The 24,262-nt window shown below is 43.9% G+C and overlaps 1 protein-coding gene across 1 annotated transcript in view; it reads left to right on the top strand.

Annotated features, from left to right (window-relative positions):
- Positions 1–945: 945 nt before the first annotated feature.
- Positions 946–24,262, top strand: part of CNGA1 (cyclic nucleotide gated channel subunit alpha 1) — a 44,305-nt gene continuing 20,988 nt past the window's right edge. The window contains exons 1-4 of the mRNA XM_073583470.1: positions 946–1,294; positions 1,769–1,771; positions 8,648–8,752; positions 21,779–21,885. Coding sequence (XP_073439571.1) covers positions 1,080–1,294; positions 1,769–1,771; positions 8,648–8,752; positions 21,779–21,885 — 430 coding nt within the window. The 5' untranslated portion in view covers positions 946–1,079. The remainder of the gene's footprint in view (positions 1,295–1,768; positions 1,772–8,647; positions 8,753–21,778; positions 21,886–24,262) is intronic.

The raw sequence follows: 24,262 nt of genomic DNA, 5'->3' as shown, positions 1-24,262 counted from the left end.
GCCGCGATTTTCGGCGTGAAAACGCTGCGAAAACGTTTAAAAATCGTGCACAGAACGCCCCCCATGCATTCCTATGGCATTCCGCACATGCAGTGCTAATGCTGCGCTTTTTTCCACAGCGGAATTGCATCGTGGAAAAAAATTGCAGCATGCTCATTCTTTTGTGCGGAATCGCAAAGAATTGCCGCGATTCCCCACCCATAGGAATGCATGAGAACCGCTTACTTCCCGCATGTGGCTTTGCCCACCATGCGGGAAGTTAAGCGTCTTATGTGCGGTTGGTACCCACGGTGTGGAGGAGAGGAGACTGTCCTCCAGGCCCTGGGTACCATACCCCTGTAAAAAAAGAATAAAAAATCGGGGTATATTTACCTTCCGGCGTCACGTGCTGCATTCCTGGCCTCAGCGTTCCCGGTAATGCCTTGCGGCGCGGTCCTGTGATGACGTAGTCTCGCGTGACTCTAGCGGTCTCGCGAGATCGCTATAGCAACACGAGACCAACGTTATCACAGGTCTCTCAAGGCATTACTGGGAACGCTGAGGCCGGGAATGCAGCGCGGGACGTCGAAAGGTAAATATACCCCAATTTTTTTAAAAAAAATTTTAGCATTTCAACATTCTATCTTTTACTATTGATGCCGCATAGGCGGCCTCAATAGTAAAAAGCTGGTCACACTTGTCAAACACTATGTTTGACGAGTGTGACCAACGTGTCAATCACTTTCCAAGCGATGCTTCAAATCGCTTGGAAAGAGCTTGAATATCGCATGCGAAAATTGCGGCAAAATCACAAACATAATCGCGCGATTTATGGGAAGGAGTCCGGTTTTTAGTGTCCGGAATAAAACGCTACGTGGGCACATAGCCTTAAGCTCACTTAAAATCATCTTTCTGGGAAGCACATCATCTGGACTTGTACTGCGGGGAACACTGATTCTTTATGTGCACAGAACAGTCTGTTACTAATCATTCTGGGCACATCAAAAGATTGTCACTCTGCAAACATGTAGCTAATCAGGGGTGATTTAAAGGCTGCATATTATTTGTAAGTGGATCCTTCGATTATCCTGGTCTATTCTATGTTTTCAAATATCTTCTTTTTTTTTTTTAGCAAGTCTGATCATAAAAAGGAAAAGAAAAAAGACAAGGAAAAAAAGAAAGACAAGGAAAAGGTAGCAAAAGACAAAAAGGAAAATGATAAGGATAACAAGGGAAAAGAAAGAGAGAACAAAAAGGAAAAAGAAAAATCTGGCAAGGACAAAGATAAAGGCAAAGATAAAGACAAAAAAGATGAGTAAGTGGTCACTGTGATCAGAAACAGGATGTACAATATAGAGTAAAGAATATAAGGAGATTGTATAAATCTGCTCATAATTTACATACGCAGAAGAATGCTAATACACTTCCCAGTTTAGAACTAAGAAATATTTACACTCAAGCCTTACATCTTGTATTCATTCTAAGAAATGGAATAATAAAAATATGTCTCTAATATGATTTGAATTGAACTGGTTTACGAAGACAACCCATTGATTAGTACATGTGCCATGTAATGCTTTGTTTCTACTGTGGTGGCACGACATTTTGATCATGTAACAAAAAGATAGTCTATTGCAGACAACGTCTTTAAAGAAGCACTCGAAACAAAATTCTTATCCTCATAATATATTGCAAACATCATATTACACAGCACTGTGTACTAATATTTATTCATTTTGACATTCTACCCAGTAAATTCTTCTCTTGTATCTGCTCTGTGCAGAAACAGGAAGTCTCTTGTCCCTACATTTACCATTCGCCTCTTCAGCTCCTGACCCAGCAGCTCCCTCGTCCCCTTGCCAAGAACTTTTGCAGTGACTAAAGATTCATACAGAAAAAAGATACTTCCTTTTTCTACATGCAGCGTAGAAGGATTCAGCTAGTCAGTTATTAATCATGTGATGTCATAGACCTAATGGAAAAGAGAATTAACTGGGTAGAAAGGCAAAATGAGCAATTGTAAGTTTCTTTTAACAGTGCAGGGATTTATCTGTTCAGTTGAGAGCTCCTGCAAGCTTTGCTGTGTTAAGGCTCTCAGCTGTTCACTGTTAGCCACTCCCATCTCCTATATAAATCGGCTGAGACTCATTGTCAGAGCTAGCTTATGATGCATGGTTGGAGGTTGTGGTTGGTAGTTGTTGTTGGAGAGGGCATTTGAGGAATTTATTTTTGACTGTTGGTAGGTTTTGAGTATTGAGTATGTGATAATTTCCTTTCTTCTCCTACTTTGGTTTAACCCCATCCTCCATTATCTCTAATGTTTATGTGTGTATATTTGTACATTTGGTAATTTCCTTTATCCCTGTTCATATTACCTTTTTAGTCTGGTTGGTGTATTACGGTACCCTACTATTCGCCTCTTCACCGGGTGGGGGAAGGGTACAGACTGAGGGTGAATTCAGGAGCTAAAGCAAGTTAAGTGGTCCCGGCATGTTCACCATCAGTAGTAATCCTTAGAACAGGGCGAGCTAGGGCGTTAGGGACAGGGAAGAAGCCCCTGGTCCTGGGACACCCAACAACAGAGTTGTGACACAAGAATGGAGTTATTTTTATTTATAGAGTACTGCTTATTGACTAGCTTAGGCTAAGTTCACACTTGCATCTGGTTAGAGTGCGTAGGGATGAGTACGTCCTCCATTAAGCTCCGCCTACTTACGCACTTCTTCCCTTAAGCTCTGCCTACTTCCGCATGCGTCCTGCATACCTATCTTTAACATTGGGTACACAGGGACATGTGACCTCACAGAAATGCAACATGTGAGCAGTGCCACATTCTGGGTGACCCTAAGAAACCGAAGAAAAGAGAGATCTGGAGCATAAGTGACTAAGATACAAAGTGACCTTCTAGGACAGGTCCTATGAGTGGATGCCTAGCCATGAGACGCTGAACTTATAATGCTGGATGGTAAGGGGCCTAAAGCAGGACTGAATATGTGGGACAAGCAATGTGTCACAGGCGGGAGATCCCGAGCGTCAGCATTATCAGCCATACTGGCACCTTAAATGGAAAGTAGGATGTAGAACGTCAGGACAAGTAAATGACACTTGTTAATCAGGACTAAAGCTGGGTTGTGGTGAAGTAGAAGAAACCGTGGCCATACAGGGCACTATAGACTACAGTGGAAGGAAACTGTGTGGAAAATGCTTCAAGTTGTAAAGAAAACATTCTGTAGTGCAGCGGGGTTGGTGCAGTGCAACAGACAGGCAGTGACCCAGAAAAGTTCAAAACAAAGTCTATTTAATGACCAACGTACTCACATATGGAAAACAAATGGTATCCTCCGGATCGCAAGCCAGGAATCAAAATAGTCTGTATCTAAGTCCAGTTGCCGGGGGCGACTGCACCAACGTGCTACACTGAGAAGTGCCAGGCCTTTTGGCTACGCTTGGCTCCGTGTTACTCCACACAGGCTGAGTTTTGCAGAGCCACCTACTCTCCAAGTTTGCAAACCAAAACTGACAAACCCAACCCTTTGATGAAGGGTTTTTAAATTAAATCTATGGCCCTGGGCCACTTGTAAGACCCGGCCTGGAGGAAGCGGACCGCCCCACTACCATTCTGTAGTCCGCTCCAAGAATAAAAGCCCATGCTGAGTTTTCTTAAATCTGCCTTGGGCAAATAGATTGCCCAAGACCAAATTTACTTTTATTTTGCATTGCAATCACAGCTATGCCTGTGACTGCAGTGCACTCCTGCGGCCTCAATACGCTTCTGTGCGCATCCTGGGGGACACATAACGACCCTCGCATATAGCACCTGTCACTGCCTCACATACCTCTCCTCTGTTCAGACTTGTGGGGTTGAACACTTGTCACCATACAGGGGGCCTGTGACAGGGCATCCGCATTTCCCTGCGACTTCCCCGCCCGATGTTCCACTGTGAAATTAAAGTTCTGCAGAGAGAGAAACAATCTGGTGAGCCGAGCATTCCTCTCCTTGGCATTTCTCATCCAGATCAAGCGTGAATGGTCTGTCACCAAGCGAAACAGTCGACAGAGTAAATAATAGCGTAGGGACTCCAAGGCCCACTTAATGGCGAGGCACTCCTTCTCCACTACGCTATAATTTTTCTCGCCTGGGATGAGTTGCCTACATAGGTAGGTGACCGGATGCTCCTCTCCATTCACCTCCTGCGACAGGACCGCTCCTAGGGCCACGTTAGAGGCATCCGTCTGCACAATGAAAGACCAGCTGTCCACATAACACCGACTTCGGGGACTGGAATGCTTCCTCCGCTTGAGGATTCCAACGGACCATAACCGACTTCTTACCCTTTAACAGGTCGATTAGGGGTACTGATCTCCCGGCAAAATTGGGTATAACCGATGGTAGTACAATGCCCTCACCTATTCTGTATTTAGCAGCTTGGGACAGTTTTGGATGGCCTCAATCTTATTTATTTGGGGTTTGATAACCACGCATCCGATCATGTATCCTAAGTACTGGGCATCCGTGAGTCCTATCGCACATTTTTTGTGGTTTTCTGTTAACCCCGCGACCCTCGCATATAACAAATGGCGCTGCCTCACAATTCATAAGACTTTGTACCTGCTATGCCTTGTATATAACCTGTGAGGCAGTGAGAGGATCATATATGAGGGCCGGTATGTGTCTCCTAGGATGTGGAGATATATTAGATGCGCTGGAGCGCATTGTGATTACAGAAAATGTCTGTGATTACAAGGTAGAGTAAAAGTAAGTGGGGATTTGGTCAACGTAGTTGACCAAGTCAGATTTTAATAAACTCCAACATGGGTTTTTATTTTTGGAAGGATTTGCAGGTTTGGTAGTGGGGCGAATCCCTCCCCCAACTCTGGGTTTTGGGAGTGGCTCTATGTCCACGACTTCCATTCAAACTCTCAGTTTTGTCTGGGGTGTGTCAGTGTTTTGTTTTGCAAGCTGCAGAGCAGGAGGCTCTGTGCAATCCAGGACTGTGTGAAGGTAATACAGAGCTAGGGACTTCAAAGTTTCTGACGCATCCAAGAGATATATACGGTGGTGCAGTGGTTTGGGCACGGATTGTTTTGAGGATCTGGAGTATACCTGTTTTTGTGAGTTTTCTGAAATAAAGACATTTTACGTTGAACTTTTGTGGGTCCCTGCCTACCTGTTGCACTGTGTGAACACCACTGCACTACAAACCCTTATCAAGTTGCCATTCAGTAAAGAGTTTATTATTGAAAGTTGGTCTCCCTGATTGAACTATGAAACATCTGGTCCTGGCAAACCTGCAACATCGATTACATGTGGATTCAGAACACATGACACATGCACAAAAACTGAACGGGTCATAAGACCCTGTTCACACCACCCAAGAACTAAGACACAAAAACAGAACACAGTATGACAAACGTGCATAAATACTCTGCTGTAAAACATATGTAACTGTAAGTAGCAAGTGCTAGTAAAAGATGTTAACAAAACCAGGGTATTTTGTTGATACGTTTTTTTGCAAAAAAAATGTACGCTAAGCCACTCCGCCGCGTCAAGGCATACCCTTCTCGGAGCAGTCCTATCTAATATATTTAAAAACCTGAACATGTGAATAATACCTTCATGAGCAGGGTTCAGAAAGGTGCTGCCCGGTATGGGCTCGCTGGGCAAAATGGCTTTTTATGCATGTCCCAAAGGAGAGAGGCGGGGATCTCCCAAAGCTTGCATAAGCAAGAAATCAATGGATTCAGAACACATGACACATGCACAAAAACTGAACGGGTCATAAGACCCTGTTCACACCACCCAAGAACTAAGACACAAAAACAGAACACAGTATGACAAATGTGCATAAATACTCTGCTGTAAAACATATGTAACTGTAAGTAGCAAGTGCTAGTAAAAGATGTTAACAAAACCAGGGTATTTTGTTGATACGTTTTTTTGCAAAAAAATGTACGCTAAGCCACTCCGCCGCGTCAAGGCATACCCTTCTCGGAGCAGTCCTATCTAATATATTTAAAAACCTGAACATGTGAATAATACCTTCATGAGCAGGGTTCAGAAAGGTGCTGCCCGGTATGGGCTCGCTGGGCAAAATGGCTTTTTATGCATGTCCCAAAGGAGAGAGGCGGGGATCTCCCAAAGCTTGCATAAGCAAGAAATCAATGGATTCAGAACACATGACACATGCACAAAAACTGAACGGGTCATAAGACCCTGTTCACACCACCCAAGAACTAAGACACAAAAACAGAACACAGTATGACAAACGTGCATAAATACTCTGCTGTAAAACATATGTAACTGTAAGTAGCAAGTGCTAGTAAAAGATGTTAACAAAACCAGGGTATTTTGTTGATACGTTTTTTTGCAAAAAAATGTACGCTAAGCCACTCCGCCGCGTCAAGGCATACCCTTCTCGGAGCAGTCCTATCTAATATATCTGTATCTAAGTCCAGTTGCCGGGGGCGACTGCACCAACGTGCTACACTGAGAAGTGCCAGGCCTTTTGGCTACGCTTGGCTCCGTGTTACTCCACACAGGCTGAGTTTTGCAGAGCCACCTACTCTCCAAGTTTGCAAACCAAAACTGACAAACCCAACCCTTTGATGAAGGGTTTTTAAATTAAATCTATGGCCCTGGGCCACTTGTAAGACCCGGCCTGGAGGAAGCGGACCGCCCCACTACCATTCTGTAGTCCGCTCCAAGAATAAAAGCCCATGCTGAGTTTTCTTAAATCTGCCTTGGACAAATAGATTGCCCAAGACCAAATTTACTTTTATTTTGCATTGCAATCACAGCTATGCCTGTGACTGCAGTGCACTCCTGCGGCCTCAATACGCTTCTGTGCGCATCCTGGGGGACACATAACGACCCTCGCATATAGCACCTGTCACTGCCTCACATACCTCTCCTCTGTTCAGACTTGTGGGGTTGAACACTTGTCACCATACAGGGGGCCTGTGACAGGGCATCCGCATTTCCCTGCGACTTCCCCGCCCGATGTCCCACTGTGAAATTAAAGTTCTGCAGAGAGAGAAACAATCTGGTGAGCCGAGCATTCCTCTCCTTGGCATTTCTCATCCAGATCAAGCGTGAATGGTCTGTCATCAAGCGAAACAGTCGACAGAGTAAATAATAGCGTAGGGACTCCAAGGCCCACTTAATGGCGAGGCACTCCTTCTCCACTACGCTATAATTTTTCTCGCCTGGGATGAGTTGCCTACATAGGTAGGTGACCGGATGCTCCTCTCCATTCACCTCCTGCGACAGGACCGCTCCTAGGGCCACGTTGGAGGCATCCGTCTGCACAATGAAAGACCAGCTGTCCACATAACACCGACTTCGGGGACTGGAATGCTTCCTCCGCTTGAGGATTCCAACGGACCATAACCGACTTCTTACCCTTTAACAGGTCGATTAGGGGTACTGATCTCCCGGCAAAATTGGGTATAACCGATGGTAGTACAATGCCCTCACCTATTCTGTATTTAGCAGCTTGGGACAGTTTTGGATGGCCTCAATCTTATTTATTTGGGGTTTGATAACAACGCGTCCGATCATGTATCCTAAGTACTGGGCTTCCGTGAGTCCTATCACACATTTTTTGTGGTTTTCTGTTAACCCCGCGACCCTCGCATATAACAAATGGCGCTGCCTCACAATTCATAAGACTTTGTACCTGCTATGCCTTGTATATAACCTGTGAGGCAGTGAGGGGATCATATATGAGGGCCGGTATGTGTCTCCTAGGATGTGGAGATATATTAGATGCGCTGGAGCGCATTGTGATTACAGAAAATGTCTGTGATTACAAGGTAGAGTAAAAGTAAGTGGGGATTTGGTCAAAGTAGTTGACCAAGTCAGATTTTAATAAACTCCAACATGGGTTTTTATTTTTGGAAGGATTTGCAGGTTTGGTAGTGGGGCGAATCCCTCCCCCAACTCTGGGTTTTGGGAGTGGCTCTATGTCCACGACTCCCATTCAAACTCTCAGTTTTGTCTGGGGTGTGTCAGTGTTTTGTTTTGCAAGCTGCAGAGCAGGAGGCTCTGTGCAATCCAGGACTGTGTGAAGGTAATACAGAGCTAGGGACTTCAAAGTTTCTGACGCATCCAAGAGATATATACGGTGGTGCAGTGGTTTGGGCACGGATTGTTTTGAGGATCTGGAGTATACCTGTTTTTGTGAGTTTTCTGAAATAAAGACATTTTACGTTGAACTTTTGTGGGTCCCTGCCTACCTGTTGCACTGTGTGAACACCACTGCACTACAAACCCTTATCAAGTTGCCATTCAGTAAAGAGTTTATTATTGAAAGGTGGTCTCCCTGATTGAACTATGAAACATCTGGTCCTGGCAAACCTGCAACATCGATTACATGTGGCCTGAACAGGGGTAATGCCCTGCACAAGTCCATACACTCAGTCAGGAGCCTCCACTTTCATGTAACCTGACGGGCAGCAGGAGACGAACGCCTCTCCATGGCTACCTTCCCACGCCACGCTATACACATACTCTATCTCGGCATCTTTCTAAAGAAGATTAGACAACACCTAAGATGCACCCCAAAAATTGTTGTTTGATCACTTTCAAATTTTAAAGAGTTGACTATAAGCAAGTATGTTTGTATGTAATAAGGTACAACATAACTTTTTAATTTTCTTTCTGCAGGAAGAAAACAATTTTTGTTATTGATCCAGCAGGCAATTTATATTACAACTGGCTTTTTTGCATCACAATGCCTGTTATGTACAACTGGACCATGATTATTGCAAGGTGAACGTTTACAGCTAAAAACTCCATATGTTATATGAAAATATCAGCCATATCTGGTAGATAAAGTGACCCTCGATCTCAATATAACATTTTTACAGATCAACAGTTTCTAAACACGGTATGATGCCCTCACACACAATATGATGCACCAAGTTACACCCACACAGTACGATGTCCCACAACTTCCTCACGCACAGTATGATTGAATCCATAGCCCCCCTCAGAGAGTAAGGGTACCGTTACACCTAGCGATGCACCAGCGATCCCGACCAGCGATATGACGCGGTCAGGATCGCTGGTGCATCGCTAGGTGGTCGCTAGTGAGCTGCCACACAGGCAGGTCTCACCAGCGACATCGCTGGGGACGGGGGTCGCTACTTACCTGTCAGACGCGGCGATCCTACGTCCTCCCGCCCGGCTCCACGCGTCGCTCGTCTCCACAACAGGAAGCGTAGCAGGAAGTGGCCGACAAGGAATGGTCCAGGAGCTTCTCGCGCGATCAGCGATAACCAGCGGGGGAGCCGGTCGGAGGTAAGTATCACATGCAGCGATATCGCTAGCAATATCGCTGCAACGTCACAAAATTGGTGACTTTACAGCGATATTGCTAGCGATATCGCAGTGTGTAACCGGGGCTTAAGATGCACCCACAACTCAACCACACACACAGCATAATGAACCCTCAGCCCCTCACACACAAAATACCTCACTATCACTATCCCACCAGGTGGTCGGTCAGCAGACGGCAGGACACAAACAACGGGATGGAAATGGGGAGAAGAAGGCCCTATTGATAGGGAAATGAGGGATGGACACCTCCTGCTCGAATCTGAGCCTGACTCTGCACTCCCCTAACACGCTAAGTGGGTCCTTCCCCCTCACCGCCAACAGGAACCTCATCTCTTGCTGTCACCTAGCACTGTGCACTGGCCGGCAAGGATGCTAGCTACACCACCGCAGATGAAACAACACAGGGGATAGTGACAATCACGAGACAGACGAGGAAAAAAAAACACCAATCTTAGCTTAATAGCCTTCTCTGCTGCAAAGCACCGTACAGCAGAAGGAAGGCACCCAGACCACGAACTCCACGAACAGCCGATTCCCCACTGCAGCCAGTGAGCTCCTTACTCCAGGTTTGGTGATCATAGATTGCTCTATCACGACAGTCAGCTGATGCATCAGGTGACCATTTAAAGGATGGTGAGAGTGGTCACCACCCACATCAACTGACCTAGCCAGTGTGCAGTTGCAGCAGGCTTCCAGCAAAGGAAACTGTCATTAACCCCCATTGGTTCTGAAAGGAAAAAGGCTACATTTAAAACATAGTGGAACCAAAGCTGACATGAATCCAAAAATGGATTGTGACACTCGCAGTATACTTGACCCCATAGTCTCCCCCGCAGCATAACTGACCACACAGCACTCCACACAAAGTATGATGGACCCCACACAACATAATGGACCCCAAAACTCACCACACACAGCATGATGGACCCCATAGCTCCTCACACACAGCATAAAGGACCCCACAGTTGCTCACCACACAGCATGTTAGAGCTCACAGCTCCCACACAGAATAATGGACCCTAAGGCTCCCCACTCACACAGCACGATGGATCCCATAGCTTCCCACAAACTTTATAATGGACCCTAGAGCTTCTCAGAAAGTGATATAGACCCTACATACACAGTTTGTGTAAGTTTTTTCTTCTCACATAGTAGAATGGCCACCACACAATTTCAATCCACCGTAGTCTCTCCACGTAGCATTATGGCCCCGTACAAATTCTGACTAATTAAAAAAAATAAAGCTACTCACCTAACTGCAGTCTCTCTGAAGCACTGCTTCAATCTGTGCGCTGAGGCTCCATACAACATGCGCGGCATAGTGATGTCATCATGCATGCTGCATCCAGCCGCATACTCACAGGCTGAATAGTGGAAACTGAGATGCGGTGCTGGGCAGGGCCTTGTGGTGCTGCTTGCTGTCTCCAGTTTTTTGCACAGGAGGAGCCAAAGGAGTGACTGTGGCCACACTTTCTTCCCCCACATGATGTGATGAGTGCGCCTATGAAGCTTGTGTTGCAATGTATTATATAGATCAGGTCTTTGCAGATTCACATTCACTAAGGGCACTAATTAAGTTACAAATACTAAAAAATATGCAGTATATGATATAAAAGTCTAAATCAAAATATAAAACAGTTAACATATTACATTTTGCTACATGCATAATTTATCCAATATGGTGAATCTGAAAACAAAATAGTGGTAGTGTAGTTGTAGAATTGCTGTTTCTTGGTTACTTCACTTCCCCAAAAACTGTCATAAAAATACATTAGAAATTTGCATAGACCCCAAAATGGTAAATAAAACTACAATTTGTCCCACAAAAAAACAAATCCTCATACAACTCTATCAACTGAAAAGTATTAAAAATATGGCTCTCTCTTTTAAGTAGTTAAAACGGGTACTATTTAAATTTGGTACCATATAAGCGCATTGAGCCCTAGCAGAAAGATATCAGGTCATAAAAAAAAAAACAACAGCAAGATATATATTTTTTTCATTTCACAGACTGCTCTGTATTGACGCACTGCTGAGCTGGCTGTCGGTCAGTGCGGGGCCGTGGTTACAGCTAGTTTTAGACAAAGTGGGACCCTAGGCGAAAGTTTAAAGTGGGGGTCCCAAATGCTGACATATTGCACCATCACACAGAAACATTTTGGTTGCATTTATATGCACTGAGTTCAGAACGTTAAACGAGCGTGATCGACAATATTCATGTCGTTGTTTACTGGACTCTTCACACCGGCTGAGGATGAACGATGACTTTTGTTCCACAGTAGACAATCCAATCATTTGATGAATGAGCAGCATTTTGCTCGTTCGTTGGGTGATTGCTGACATATTTACCATATTTTTCAGACTATAAGATGCACCGGAGAATAAGACGCACCCCAAATTTTCAGAAGGAAAATAGGGAAAAAAATAATAATGTGTCAAATGGGGGTCCGTCTTAAGGTACTGTCACACTAAGCGATATCGCTAGCAATATCGCTATAACTTGTGATGTTATAGCGATAATGCTAGCTATATCGCTGTGTCTGATACTTACCTACAACCCGCTCCCCCGCTGGTTATCGCTGATCACGCGAGAACAGGCTGGACTGTTTCTTGTCATCAGCTTCCTGCTGTGACGATGAGCGACGCGTGGAGCCGGGCGGGAGGACGCAGGATTACCTGGTGTGACAGGTAAGTAGCGACCCCCGTCCCCAACGATGTCGCTGGTGAGATCTGCCTGTGTGGCAGCTCAGTAGCGACCACTTAGCGATGCACCAGCGATCCTGACCGCGTCATATCGCTGGTCGGGATCGCTGGTACATCGCTACGTGTGACAGTACCTTTACAGTCAGAATTCAGCTTACCTGGGAAGGGATCCGGCACATGTGGAGGAGTGGTCACAGGGGTCATTCAGTGGTCCAGGCTGGTGCGGTGGCGGCAGCTCTGTGCTGGGGCACGTGTGCTATGCTGGGGCAGGTTGGTTGTGCTGGGGAAGCTGGGCTGGGCTGTGCTGTGCTGGGGCAGCTGGGCTAGGTGGGCTGGGGCAACTGGGCTAGGTGGGCTGAGCTGTGCTGGGGCAGCTGGGCTGGGGCAGCTGGGCTGTGCTGGGGTAGCTGGACTGTGCAGGGGCAGGTGGGCTGTGCTGGGGCAGGTGGGCTGTGCTGGGGCAGCTGTGCTGGGCTGGAGCAGCTGTGCTGGGCTGGGGCAGGTGGGCTCTGTGGTGCGGTGGTGGCGGCGGGATGTGCTCCGGTGCTGGGGCGACGGCTCCGATGCAGGAGCAGCGGCTCCGCCGGCATTTCCTTGATGCCCGGAGGCCCCCACACATCCGCTGCTGGCTGCCGCCATGTTACGGTGGCCTCCGGGAACATGGACGCTGGGAAGATGGCCGCCGATCCGGGGACGGCGCATGCTCAGGTTCAGATCTCGTCCCGAGATCTCGGGAGACGAGATTCAAATCTCGGCAACGAGATCTGAACCTTAGCATGCGTCGTCCCCAGACCGGCGGCCATCTTCGCGGCGTCCATGTTCCCGGAGGCCACCGCAACATGGCAGCAGCCAGCAACGGATGTGCGGGGGCCTCTGGGCTTCGAGGAAATGCCGGCGGAGCCCAACCGGGGCATAGAGAGCCGCTACCCCTGCACCAGAGCACAGCCCGCTGCCACCACCGCACCACAGAGCCCCGCGGCACCCGCACCAGCCACCAGCCATGGTCGCAAGTAAGTATATTGCGACCATAAGACACCCCCCCACTACTTTCCCCAAAAAATTTTTTGGGGAAAAGTGCGTCTTATGGTCCGAAAACTACGGTACATGTATAAATTCTCATCTGCACTGCCAGTATTTATAAATGTGAATGCTACACACACATTGTATATTACACACACATATAGTGGTTTGCAATGGCATAATGCTGTAGATAAGCCCCTGATCCAACCTGCACCAGGAGGAAAATAAGTTTTATTAAACTCACCCGTGGGGCGATCTGGTCCGGTGGGTGTCGCAGGTCCGGGACCGGCGCCTACCATCTTCTTATGATTGCCGCCTTCCTGCTTGCTTCATGGCTCCCCGGCATCGTACTCCTGTAAAGTACTGCAGTGTGCAGGCACCAGGTCAGAGAGGTCCAGCGTCTGCACACTGCAGTACTTTGCTCTGCCATCAACAGGGCAGAGAACTATGCCTACGCAGGAGCGCGATGCCAGGGAGCAGAATGTTGTAGATAAGCCCTGAAAGGCGGTGGCCGTATCTTATATCGGCCAAACCTGGTGACAGGTTCCCTTTAAATATTTTTGTAATTCAATTTATGTGTGATGTCTAATGCATCAGCACTAAATAATCTAAGTTCGTGAATTGAAATGAGAAAAATATATGCACAAATTAAATTTATGGGATCAAAACAGTAAAAATTGACATGTGTATATGTATTCACCCTGTTTGCTATGAAGCCCCTAAAAATTTCTGGTTCAAACAGCTACCTTCATAAGTCCCATGCTTAGTGAAAGGAAGTCCACCTGTGTGCAATCTAAGTGTCACATGTCTGTTGGTATATACACTTTTCTGAAAGGCCACAGAGGCTGCAACACCATTAAGCAAGAGGCATCACTAACCAAACACCATGAAGATCTCCAAACAAGGCAGGGACAAAGTTTTTGAGAAGTCCAAATCAGGGTTGGGTTATAAAAAATATTCCAATCTTTGAAGATCCCCCGGAGACAATCAAATCCATTATCATCAAATGGAAAGAACAAGGTACCACAACAAACCTGCCAAGAGAGGGCCGCCCACCAAAACTCTCAGTCCGGGCAACAAGGGCATTAATCAGAAAGGCAGCACAGAGACCAAAGGTAACCCTGAAGGAGCTGCAGAGATCCCAAGTAGAGACCGGAGTATCTGTCTGTCTGGATCCCAGAAACTCAGTGAGCTTTTATGCATACACTGATTACAAGTAAGCAGGCCACAGGTGAGGATGTTACCTTTAGTACCATTCAAACCCTTTTGTGTCAAGTTCTGTGCATGTTATCAGGCCAAAATCATTAGGGTATGTGAACTTTTGAGCACAACTGTACATGTAGCAAACCCAGATATGTATGAAAGGAGCAGATACATGCATACACAAAGCACATACATACAGGCACATGCATACAGATACATGCAGCACATACATACAGAGGCATGCATGCACAGGCACTTACATACTGTACAGATACATACATACAACAAAAGATCCGATCTCATCAGACAAGATTCACATTGATGGACATCACCAAAATGAAGTAACAAAAAGAAGGGGAAGGGCAATGTGAATTTTAAAATGTAACCTTAATTAGTATTTTTCAATTATTCAAATAATAATTACTAAAATCAATTAACCATATATCTATAAGGATGTATATTGGACCACAGTGTGTGATTTATTATATCATAAACACCACTGTGATCCACTAAGTCCCGATTGATTATTGAGCTCAGAGTTATATTAAATGTAAATGAAATGGAGTCCCAACCGCTGTCCCTAAAATTAAAGGCTGGATTCCAATTTCATTGCAAGACACTATTGAGCTATTGTGAATAAATAGGTGTTACACGCACCATTATTGGACTGTACCATCACACAATTATGTTTCTAGATCCCTATGTTGAGAAGTTTTATGGTCAATGGACTATGTATGAATTTTGAACCAAGAGCTTGTGATGTTAAATACCTCTATGGTATATTAGAAACCTGCAGAAATTGACAATGTATCCTCATAGTGAGGTATACAATGTGTGAATCACCCTGGTGGTGTATGAGATTTCATATTCACACTATAGGATACATAATATTGGAGTAGTAAGAGGAAAAAATGGTTAGCACTCGACTTTTTGCGAAACGGTGCCAGTGATAGGAACCCGAGGTCCCATAAGCATAAGTTCAGAAAAAACCACTGCACACGTACAAGAAAAATAATGCTTCAGGTGAGTGTTTATTGCTGATAGGTGAAGCGACAATTTAAACGACGTTTCGGCCAATCATTGGCCTTTATCATATAGTCGCTGGAAAAAAAAGAAAATACAACAATAAGAAAAACCATAGAGAAATATATACAATATTTACAGATACGATTATTTACAATAAACATCTCCAAAACGTAAGTTGATTTATAAGCAACTGTATTGATGTGACAGGGAAATATATCCAGAGAGAGGCATCCAGAAACATGGAGAAAGGGTTAAAGAATGGCGGACATGTTCAAGGTACAGAGGTGTTGCTACAGCGAGAAATGGAAAAAAAAGGCATACCCTTTTCAAAAAAACATCATGGGAAAACCAGGTAAGTAGTGTCACAGCAATAAAATATGATAAGACAGAGCCTATTGGGTCCTGAAGATGATAAAAAAGGAAGCATTAGCCGTAATAACGTTGGCTGAAAAGGCTTCTAGATCTGAAGGTGCTTATATGAACAACAGTGGAGTAATAAAAATAGAACATTAGTGTGCAGCATGTAGTAGATGGGAGAATCACACTGGCAGATGAAATCTACAAAGCAAAGATGTGGAAGATGGAGGTAGTAGTTGCCATAACAATGGCTAAAATACCAGTTTAGAGTCAATGCCCAGTGTATGCAGTGGGTTCAGGACGAGCCGCTCTCTATGGGCAAGCCCATACCCCATGGAGACCGGGCCCCGGCCTTGCACTTAGAACTTCTAGGCAGGGTTCTTCCTCTAAACCACGTCCTCTGTGTTCCTATTTACTCCTACGTTCCGTACTTGTCTTTTCCCTTCTATGGAAGCTCAGGCTTCGGTTCAATGTCCTTCTCCTTCTTTCCTTTCTCATGCCAGCTGGCTCAAATCACTGAGGCAGCTGCAGCACTCCTTCCTCCATCCCTCTTCCAGGGATCCCCACTCCTCCCGAGTGGCTTCCTCTCTCCTACTCAACCTCTGAACTCAACTGAACCTCTATCCTGGAACCGTCCCGCTCTTTTATATGTATTCTAAACTCCACCCACCTCCCAGCACTTCTAGTGTTCCAAGCAGGGAACCACCAAAGGTGCTCTGCTACTCTCTAAGCAAGGAGCCACAATGTGGTTTTGTTGAACTACTCTATTGTGTGGGGTGCGAGTGTTGGAGCGTGGTCAGGAGCCTCCAACTTACCTGGATGGTGGGGAACCACACCTTAGGAGAAGGTGCAGTACCTCTGTGGCGACTGAGCCTCAGGGGCGCCACAAATAAATACTCACCTGAAGCATTACTTTTCTTGTACGTGTGCAGTGTTTTTTTCTGAACTTATAATATTGGAGTAAACACCTTTATGGTGTATTATATTAATTAAACACCCTATGATGAATAAGATTGATTAATCCCTCTCAGTGAGGTAAGTGTGATAACTAAAGAACATCTCATCTTTGTAACACCTTTGAAATGCTTCTTTTGGAGCCACTCCTTAGTTGCACTGGTTGTCTGTTTCGGGTTATTGTTATGCTGGAAAACCCAGCCTGGCCACCAATCTTACTCCAGTCATAGCTTAGAGTAGTATTTCTTTCATAAGGAACAGAGCAAGTCATCATGAATTAGACAATCTATAGTGTTACATTCCCCATCACCCCTGTCATGGCACAGCCACCCACATTTTGTAAGAGCTAGGAGAAACTGACAAGGAAAAGACAAAATTTGCAAAATTTGTCAGTGAATCTGAGTTCTGGAAAAAACAAATTGTGACTTTTCAAAGCAATTTACAACAGAAATTGGTTTAATAAATTGGCAGCCTTGTATATTCAATTTAGTCTGCACTCTAGGGCTGTTTGCGCATCTAACATTAGTTGTAAGACTTGGGCCACGTTCACACATTCAGCACTGCATTTGCTCAGTATTTTACATCAGTATTTGTAAACCCAAACCAGGAGTGGACGAAAAATGCAGAAGTGGTGACATGTTTCTATTACAGTTGTGGCCAAAAGTATTGACACCCCTGCAATTCTGTCAGATAATACTCAGTTTCTTCCTGAAAATGATTGCAAACACAAATTCTTTGTTATTATTATCTTCATTTAATTTGTCTTAAATGAAAAAACACAAAAAGAATTGTCCTAAAGCCAAATTGGATCTAATTCCACACCAAATATAAAAAAGAGGGTGGACAAAAGTATTTGCACTATTCGAAAAATCATGTGATGCTTCTCTAATTTGTGTAATTAACAGCACCTGTAACTTACCTGTGGCACCTAACAGGTGTTGGCAATAACTAAATCACATTTGCAGCCAGTTGACATGGATTAAAGTTGACTCATCCTCTGTCCTGTGTCCTTGTGTGTACCACATTGAGCATGGAGAAAAGAAAGAAGACCAAAGAACTGTCTGAGGACTTGAGAAACCAAATTGTGAGGAAGCATGAGCAATCTCAAGGTTACAAGTCCATCTCCAAAGACCTGAATGTTCCTGTGTCTACCGTGCGCAGTGTCATCAAGAAGTTTAAAGCCCATGGCACTGTGGCTAACCTCCCTAGATGTGGACGGAAAAGAAAAATTGACAAGAGATTTCAACGCAAGATGTTGCGAATGTTGGATAAAGAACCTCGACTAACATCCAAGCAAGTTCAAGCTGCCCTGCAGTCCAAGGGTACAACAGTGTCAACCCGTACTATCCGTCGGCGTCTGAATGAAAAGGGACTGTATGGTAGGAGACCCAGGAAGACCCCACTTCTTACCCCGAGACATAAAAAAGCCAGGCTGGAGTTTGCCAAAACTTACTTGAAAAAGCCTAAAACGTTTTAGAAGAATGTTCTCTGGTCAGATGAGACAAAAGTAGAGCTTTTTTGGGCAAAGGCATCAACATAGAATTTACAGGAGAAAAAAAGAGGCATTCAAAGAAAAGAACACTGTTGTGAGTTCATTTTCCCCTTCACCACTGAGGTCTGATGAACTCCCTCTTCTGGTGAAGGAAGGCAGTGAGGCTGATTACCAAGCACCTGAGCAGGACGATGATGACTGGGTGACTGGAATTGCTGACTGGATATAAGGCAGCCGACGCCCTTCTGCCTTGCTGGTGATTTCTCAGAGGGATTCTAGGAGACCAGTCTGATTCCTGCTCCTCAAAAGCTAAGTTTTCTGCTCTGCTTTTTGCATTTGTGTTTTGGTTTTGTTTTGCCTTGTTTTTCTGGATTTCTTCCATTCCCTACTGGGGTGAGCTGAATTCCTTTTTGCTCTGTCTTCAGAAAATACCTGAGTACTGATATAGTCTTTTTGAAGCCTAGCGTCTTCAGGGCCTTTTTCCCTATCAGTCTGTTGGCTCTTGTTTTGATAGGGTTTTGGCGGATTGCAGACAGCAGCTTTTCTATCCTGTCCTATTTAGTTAGCTTGGGCCCCATCATTTGCTCAGCCTATCTTTCTATCTGTGTCAGTGTTTTTTCATCTTGCTTCACCGTCATTATGTTTGGGCTGCCTATTGCTTTGGGGTCTGCTCTGGGGCAGTTTAGATTTGCCTTTCTGTCTTCAGGCTATTTAGTTCTCCGGCTGTGATCGAGGGGTCTAGGACCCGTAGGAACCCCCCACGGCTACTGCTAGTTGTTGTTGATATGTTCAGGGGTCTGCAATCCGATAGCTGCCAACTTCTCTGGTTTTCTGGACTTAGCTAGTATTTCTGTTTTTGCCTCCTACGGTGACTCATTCATAACAGAACACGGTCCCTACAGTCAAACATGGCGGAGGTTCCCTGATGTTTTGGGGTTGCTTTGCTGCCTCTGGCACTGGACTGCTTGACCGTGTGCATGGCATTATGAAGTCTGAAGACTACCAACAAATTTTGCAGCATAATGTAGGGCCCAGTGTGAGAAAGCTGGGTCTCCCTCAGAGGTCATGGGTCTTCCAGCAGGACAATGACCCAAAACACACTTCAAAAAGTACTAGAAAATGGTTTGAGAGAAAGCACTGGAGACTTCTAAGGTGGCCAGCAATGAGTCCAGACCTGAATCCCATAGAACACCTGTGGAGAGATCTAAAAATGGCAGTTTGGAGAAGGCACCCTTCAAATATCAGGGACCTGGAGCAGTTTGCCAAAGAAAAATGGTCTAAAATTCCAGCAGAGCATTGTAAGAAACTCATTGATGGTTACCGGAAGTGGTTGGTCGCAGTTATTTTGGCTAAAGGTTGTGCAGCCAAGTATTAGGCTGAGGGTGCCAATACTTTTGTCTGGCCCATTTTTGGAGTTTTGTGTGAAATGATCAATGTTTTGCTTTTTGCTTCATTCTCTTTTGTGTTTTTTCATTTAAGACAAATTAAATGAAGATAATACCACCAAAGAATTTGTGTTTGCAATCATTTTCAGGAAGAAACTGAGTATTATCTGACAGAATTGCAGGGGTGTCAATACTTTTGGCCACAACTGTATACTTTTACTCTAACTGTTCAACTCCTGGTTTTGGCTATATTCACACGTGGTCAAAATTGCTGGTACCCCTCGTTTAATGACAGAAAAACCCACAATGGAGACAGAAATAACTTGAATCTGGCAAAAAATAAATAAAAAAATCTATGATAATGAACAAATGAAAGTCAGACATTGCTTTTCAACCATGCTTCCACAGAATTAAAAAAAAAAACCTCATGAAATAGGCCTGGATTGAAATGATGTACCCTTAACTTAATATTTTGTTGCACAACCTTTTGAGGCAATCATTGCAATCAAATGATTCCTTTAACTGTCAATGATATTTCTGCACCTCTTGTCAGGTATTTTTTCCCACTCCTCAAGAGCAAACTGCTCCAGAAGTCTCGTGATTGAAGGTTGCCTTTTCCAGATGGCATGTTTCAGCTCTTTCCAAAGATGCTCAATAGGATTTACGTCAGGGCTCATAGAAACCCACTTCAGAATAGTTCAATGTTTTCCTCTTAGCCATTCTTGGGTGTTTTTAGCTGTGTGTTTTGGGTCATTGTCATGTTGCAAGATCCATCACCTGCTACTGAGACCAAGCTTTCTGACACTGGACAACAAATTTCTCTCTAGAATCCCTTGATCATCTTGAGATTTCATTGTACCCTGCACAGATTCCAGACACCCTGTGCCAGATGCAGCAAAGCAGCCCCAGAACATAACAGCGCCTCCTCCATGTTTCACAGTAGGGACAGTGTTCTTTTCTTTATATGCTTCATTTTTCCATCTGTAAACAAATGCTGATGAATAAAGAAAACAAATACATGACTAAGCTCCAATTGGTGTCAGGCATAATTATAGTAAAGAAATGGCCTCAATGAGAGCAGGTTATATGCATTTGAGGTTTGGGTTTTTGGTACATAGACCCCATATCTTATATTAGAGGCTATTCAAATTGTATACAGTTTACATTAAGAAAACGACTGGTGTTCTTTAGAATATATAAGCGGATTTTTTTTGGCTGCTTTGACATTATTTTGTATGAATGTATTGATTGTTTAATCTGTGCTGTGACTATATTCATTTGTCAAGGAGTGAACCTTTATTTCTGCCCAGTAATCTTCTATAAGGTGCCAAATTACCATCAATATTACTACTGTATTTTGTCCTGAGGTCTGTGGGGCGGTGCCCTCTTTTTCTATTGGGCATCGTTATTTTAAATGTTTTTAAATTGGATTCTTTTGTATACTCTAATAAAATCTTGTATTTTTGCACTTTATTACCATTCTGGTGATCTCCATTATAGGTTTTCCATGCTTTTGGTAGATCCCAGTCACATTTGAGATATTTATGTGATGTGCCCTCCAGCTTGTCTTTCATTATATGTGCAACTGTCGTCACAGGAACATCAAGCTGCTTGGAGATGGTCTTATAACTTTTACCTTTAACATGTTTGTATATAATTTTTCTTCTAATCTACGGAGACAACTCTTTCCTTCGCTTCCTCTGGTCCATGTTGAGTGTGATACACACCATGTCACCAAACAGCAGAGTGAGTATCTGAAGCCCTCTATACAGGCCACTCACTGATTCCAAGATTGTAGACACCTGTGATGCTAATTAGTGGACACACCGTGATTTAACATGTCCCTTTTGTCACATTATTTGCAGGGGTACCATCATTTCTGTCCAGGCCTATTTCAGGAGTTTTATTTTTTTTTTAAATTTCTGTGGAAGCATGGTTGATAAGCAATGTCTGACTTTCATTCGTTCATTTTTATAGATTTTTGATTTATTATTACTTTTGTCAGATTCAAGTTATTTCTGTGACCATTGTGGGATTTTCTGTCATTAAATGAGGGTTACCAACAATTATGACCACGTGTGTAAATACTGATGTAAAACACTGACCAAATACTGAACGTGTGAACGTGTTCAAAGTAGAATTAATTGTTGTTTTGTAAACATTCACTGAATTTAGTTATTTTTTTTATTTTTCATTAATTTTTGAACAGTTGCATGGCAAACTTTACCTTTGCAATTTATTTTTATCTATCTATTTGTCAAATCTACAGCAAGTTTATTTTTTTTTTAACATTTCATAGCTTATTTTATTTTTCAGAGCTTGTTTTGATGAACTCCAGCTGGATTACCTGGAATTATGGTTCTTTCTTGACTACCTATCAGATGTCATCTATATTGCAGATATGTTTGTAAGAACAAGAACAGGTAAACATAGCAATCTATACAAATCCTACATGCAAAAAAATGTGCCAGATGTTCAAAGTGGAAAAAGTATAAAAGTATAATTTATTCAAACATAAATAGACAGAACATATAGTGCTAAGCATAAATGAGTACACCCACTTTGAAAAGTAAGGTTTTAATCAGTGTCACTGAACACAAGAACAATTTCTTACATGTTGACAAGGCTTAGCTTCATAGAACTTTTTTAACCCATAAAATGTAGATTAAAGTTAATAATGTAACTTTCATGACAAAATCTTCACTTTTACTCAAGTTGATGGAAAAATGCACACACCCACATAAAAAAACTACTACATTTAGTATTTTGTATGACCTGCATGATTTTTAAGGACCGCACCAAGTCTTCTGGGAATCAACTGAACAAGTTAGTGAGGTATTGGAACATATATCCCTTTCCATTCTTCAAGAACGACTTATTTTAAAGCCTGGATGCTGGATGGCAAAAAATGGTCAACCTGTCTCTCCAGAATTTCCCATAGGTGGTCAATTTGGTTCAGATCAGGAGACACTTGGCCACTGAATCACTTTCACTCTGTTTTCTTAAAAAATTCAACAGTGGCCTTAGATGTGTGCTTTCAATCATTGCTATGTTGTAAAAGGATACACCTACCAAGGGCACAGAGTGATGGGAGCATCTTCTCTTTCAATATAGAGCAGTACTTCTGTGAATTCATGATACCTTCACTGAAATGTAGCTTCTGATATAAGCAGCACTCATGTAGCCCCACATAAAGACAGTGCCCCACCATGTTTCACAGTAGGCACCATGCATTTTTCTATATACTCCTCACCTTTATGACATCATACAGTTTTAAGCCATCAGTTCCAAAAACTTTTAGCTTAGTCCCATCACTCCAGAGTATGAAGTCCCAATAGTCTTCTTATTTTCAGCATGGGTCCTGGCAAATTGTAGGTGTGCTTTATTGTGCATGGGCTTATAAGAGGCTTACTTTGTGGATGACACCCATGCAAATCATTCCTCTACAGTATACTCTGTATTATGTCATGGAAACACACACCATTTGGCTTTTTACTTAATCCTCACTGCAGTGACCCTGCATGTTGATTTTTTAAATCAGAAGATATCTCCTGATTAGGTGTTAACTTTCGTGGTCGGCTTGGACATCTCTGTGAAATGGTTGCAATTTTATGTTTGTTAAATTTTTGTTATCTCTCTCAGGTCTGCCATGGGGTGTCATTGCTGAGCACACGAAATGGGAAGTTTTTTTTTTGTTTTGTAATCCTTTTTTTTTTTTTTATAGTCAACTGTCTGCTTAACAACTATTGGTTCTTAGTTCAACATTCTGATCAGACTGTATGAAGCCCACTACCACGTTACAGCGAACCTCTCATTGGGTCCTAACTTTTATTGTTTTAAAAGAGCGTTGTCATGCGCTAACCACCGTCGCAGCGACAATGCATCAGCAGGGCTGGCAGCCTAATGCCTCATAGCACCTATGCTGCAAGACTGAGTCCCTGAGGATCGCATCGTAATCCTCGTACTGGCTGTCTGCTCTGCAGACCTTTGCTTGGCAGCTGCACAGAAATACATCACGCTGTCATGCTCAGGTGAGGAGAGGTGCCGGCCAGTCCGTGCAGGGCGATGCGATCATCTCACGTGTTATAATAATAAATTTTATTTCTATAGCTCCGACATATTCCCCAGCACTTTACATTTCAGAGGGGATTTGTACAGACAATAGACATTACAGCATATCAATAATCACATAGATTATAACAAATACCAAGAGGAATGAGGGCCCTGCTCGCAAGCTTACAATCTTTGAGGAAAAAAGGGGAGACACGAAAGGTGGGTGGTAACAGTTGCCCTGATTGTATGGACCAGCCATAATGTTAAGTGTGTAACAGTGCAGATGCAGAGGGCTAATGGATGCATAAAGCATGTGGGAACATGATGCGGGGAACCTGGTTATGGTAAAACTTTTGGCTGTGCCACACAGGGATAGATTAGGTTAATGTGTTGAGGCGATAGGCCAGTCTGAATAAATGCGTTTTCAGGGCACGCTTAAAATTGTGGGGATTGGGGACTAATCGTATTGACCTGGGAAGTGCATTCCAAAGAATTGGCACAGCATGTGTAAAGTCTTGGAGACGGGAGTGGGAGGTTCTGATTATTGAGGATGCTAACCTCAGGTCATCAACAGAATGGAGGGCACGGGTAGGGTGGTATACTGAAACAAGGGAGGAGATGTAGGGTGGTGCTGAGCCATGGAGGGCTTTGTGGGTGAGGGTAATAAGTTTATACTTAATTCTGGAGTGGATGGGTAGCCAGTGTAATGACTGGCACAAGGTAGAGACATCGCTGTAACGATTGGTG

This window comes from Dendrobates tinctorius, unplaced genomic scaffold (genome assembly GCF_039654945.1).
Source record: "Dendrobates tinctorius isolate UK_male_01 unplaced genomic scaffold, ASM3965494v1 ptg000079l, whole genome shotgun sequence".
NCBI classification, from domain to species: domain Eukaryota; kingdom Metazoa; phylum Chordata; class Amphibia; order Anura; family Dendrobatidae; genus Dendrobates; species Dendrobates tinctorius.
This window is presented reverse-complemented; position numbering and strand designations above follow the sequence as displayed.